The sequence below is a fragment of the Octopus bimaculoides genome, chromosome 12 (assembly GCF_001194135.2).
Source record: "Octopus bimaculoides isolate UCB-OBI-ISO-001 chromosome 12, ASM119413v2, whole genome shotgun sequence".
Classification (NCBI taxonomy): Eukaryota; Metazoa; Mollusca; class Cephalopoda; order Octopoda; family Octopodidae; genus Octopus; species Octopus bimaculoides.
This window is the reverse complement of record NC_068992.1, coordinates 49497806-49501132: the sequence shown is the minus strand read 5'-3', so window position 1 is coordinate 49501132 and position 3327 is coordinate 49497806. Positions and strand designations below refer to the sequence as shown.

General features: G+C 35.3%; 1 protein-coding gene across 1 annotated transcript in view; it reads left to right on the top strand.

The window, feature by feature from the left end:
* Window positions 1-2648, top strand: part of LOC106871225 (urease accessory protein UreG) — a 6427-nt gene extending 3779 nt beyond the window's left edge. The window contains exons 4-6 of the mRNA XM_014917576.2: window positions 36-183; window positions 1115-1218; window positions 1999-2648. Of these exons, the coding sequence (XP_014773062.1) occupies window positions 36-183; window positions 1115-1218; window positions 1999-2148 (402 nt within the window). The 3' untranslated portion in view covers window positions 2149-2648. The remainder of the gene's footprint in view (window positions 1-35; window positions 184-1114; window positions 1219-1998) is intronic.
* The last annotated feature ends 679 nt before the right edge of the window (window positions 2649-3327 follow it).

Genomic DNA, 3327 nt, shown 5'->3' with positions numbered 1-3327 from the left:
TTTTTTTTTTTTTTTTTTTTTTTTCTTATATATAGAATATTGATGTAAATCTGAAAGAAATCAAAGACTTGACCAAACTCTTTCAACCTGAAATAATTCTGTTAGAATCTGCTGGGGATTGTCTTGCAGCACATTTTAACAGAGATTTGGTGGATTATACCATTTTAGTCATCGACATTGCAGGTTTGATTCTCGTCCAATTTTTGTTTTTAGTTTTTATCAATTATTTATTTATGTTGTAAATATTTATTACAATTGATCCTTAAATCCATGTTTGAAAACATGAGATATCTTTGTATCCATTATGATTAATATGAAGATATCATAATTCTTATTACTGATATGAGCATGTATGACTGGCCATAATTTTATGACATAAATCTGCATGAAAATACAGATCAAAGTGGTAGAGGTTATCAAAGTATGTAGCAATACCACCTCACCAAAACCAAAAAGTATGATAATAATAATAATAATAATAATAATAATAATAATAATAATAATAACAATAATAATAATAATCCTTTCTACTATAGATACAAGACCTGGAATTTGTGGGAATTAATAATAATGCCCTGATGCAATACAAGACAGTGGCTCTCAAAGCTTTTGATCTTAACTGATTGGAAGTGTAATCATGTACACGTTTTGTCTTGGTCTAAAAGATGGGTTACAGCAAATATTCTGTTCAATACCACAGATTTGCTTGTCAGTTGCTTCATCTTAACCAGTTGAGTATGTCCCTTGGTGGCTGATGATATGTGCATCTCTGATCATGAGCAGAAGTAGTGGGAGAGCAATTCTATAGGGTTTGAACAATTCACCACTGGTAACATGGATGTTTCATTCATCATCCTAAAATAACCCTTTTTGAGCAGGATAGGCTACTTGACATGAAGAAAATTCTAACTGGACCTCCACCTGCAAGGTCATGGGATGTTTATCTTGATTTGAGGTCATTGTGTCATGCACATATGGTTGTGATGCATGTGCCTGGTGTACCCTTATCACACAGGTAGTCCTGGTGAGTCATGACTGGGCTTTGTATATTTGGCATGCACTGCTCTCTCACTCAATAATAATGTTAATAATAACGATAATTTCTGTTTTCTAGGTGGCAGAAACATCATCAAGAAACGAATAGCAGGTAATGATTACTGCGAGTTACTTGTAGTCAATAAAATGGATTTGGAAAAAGCAATGGATTTTGATATGGAGGTAGGTATATGAAACTTTAAGAGTTAGTTCTGTTATTTAAATCACTCTAAGATGTTTTCATTGAGATTTTGTCGTAATCTATAAACAACCACCCATTCAGTCACCAAGCAAATCAGTCTGCCAGTTAATCAATCCGCTTGCCTACGTACCTGTCTGTATATACTCTTTTACTCTTTTACTTGTTTCAGTCATTTGACTGTGGCCATGCTGGAGCACCGCCTTTTAGTCGAGAAAATCGACCCCAGGACTTATTCTTTATAAGCCTAGTACTTATTCTATCGGCATCTTTTTGCCGAACTGCTAAGTTACAGGGACGTAAACACACCAGCATCGGTTGTCAAGCGATGTTGGGAGGGACAAACATATACACACACATACATCACAAGGCTTTGGTCGGCCAGAGGCTATAGTAGAAGACACTTGCCCAAGGTACCACACAGTGGGACTGAACCCGGAACCATGTGGTTGGTAAGCAAGCTACTTACCACACAGCCACTCCATATCATTATTAAGGTGGTTGCATGGCAGAATCATAGTGTGTTAGATAAAAGGCTTAGTGGCATTTCGTTTGCCTCTTTACCTTCTGAGTTCAAATACCACTGAGGTTGACCTTGTCTTTCATCCTTTCAGGTTCAATGAAAGAAGTACCAGTTGCGCACTGGGGTCAATATAATCAACTTGCCTCCCGCCCTCACCCCCACGAAAAATTTATTTCAGGCCTTGTGGCTATATTAGAAAGGATTATTATTATTATTATTTGTCTTTTTCTTTAATGTACAGGACTTCAAAGGTGATGTCATAATGACTCGAATGGACAGATCCCTGTTGTTTACTTCTGTGAAAAATGATGAAGACATGAAACATGTCGCTGATTGTATTGCCCGCAATTGTTCAGAGCAAAAGAACCAAATACCACCAGAATGTCCATAGACTCAGCTTGGAGAGATTTTCAACATTTTGGTTAACTTTCAGATAGCATTTAATGATTTTCAGAAGTCACTACAACAATAGCAACAATAACCAGAATTGTGACAGTGTTTTATATTTTACTTTGCCAGGTCCATGGAGAGAGGTTTTTCAGTTCACTAAATTGAACCGGTCCAATATAATTAATAATTGATGTTCCAATTCTTCCTTTACTAGGATTTGAACATGGAAACATGGCCCATGTAACTAGACAACATAAACAATTGTTTAATACTTCTCCAACCACAACAACTAATAACGATTATACTGATAATAAATATGAATAATAAGGATATTCCTAACGATGATTATGAGACTAATAATTATGCTGATGATGACAATGCAAATTATGAATATGCTAATGATAAATGTATTACTCATGATTATGTTGACGATAATGTTGAAAAAATTTAATGATAAAGTCTTAAGTTTGTTTTGGAATTCAATAAAGTTTTAAAATTGTTCTTCTTCTTGCTGCCTCATCCAACAATACTCACCCTTATGCAAAAAACATGATCCTTCATTCCTCCAAAACTTTACTCAACTATCCATCATGCAGCCCAGACGCCGCATACCAAACCTGGATTACTTTTATAAATGGTGGCAATGAGAACATTCTACAATGCAGCTTTTTCTCACAAAATTGCAGGCCTTGGCTTAAATTAGAACCCATTCATAAAACCGCAATTAGTTAGCAGAAATGAAGCAGCAAGAGGTTTGTTTCCCAACCACGTCGTTCTGGGTTCTGTCCCACTGTGTGGCACCTTGGGCAAGTGTCCTGTACTATAGCCTCAAACCTACCAAAGCCTTGTGGGTGGATTTCATAGACAGAAACTGAAAGAAACTCATTGCATATATATATATATATATATATATATACTATACCTACACTCCACCCCTAGGGGTCAGCCACACTTAAGTGGCAATATACTACACTTTATCGTGCAGTTACTGTTAATACTTCATTTAGAGAATTAACATTATATATATATATATATATATATAATACAAAGAATATATATACATGTATACACACATATATGTACATACTTACATCTACATGTGTATATACATGCATATCAGGGTACAGGACGTTAGAACAATAAACTACAGACAACAGAACGAACATATAGGAAAACGGAA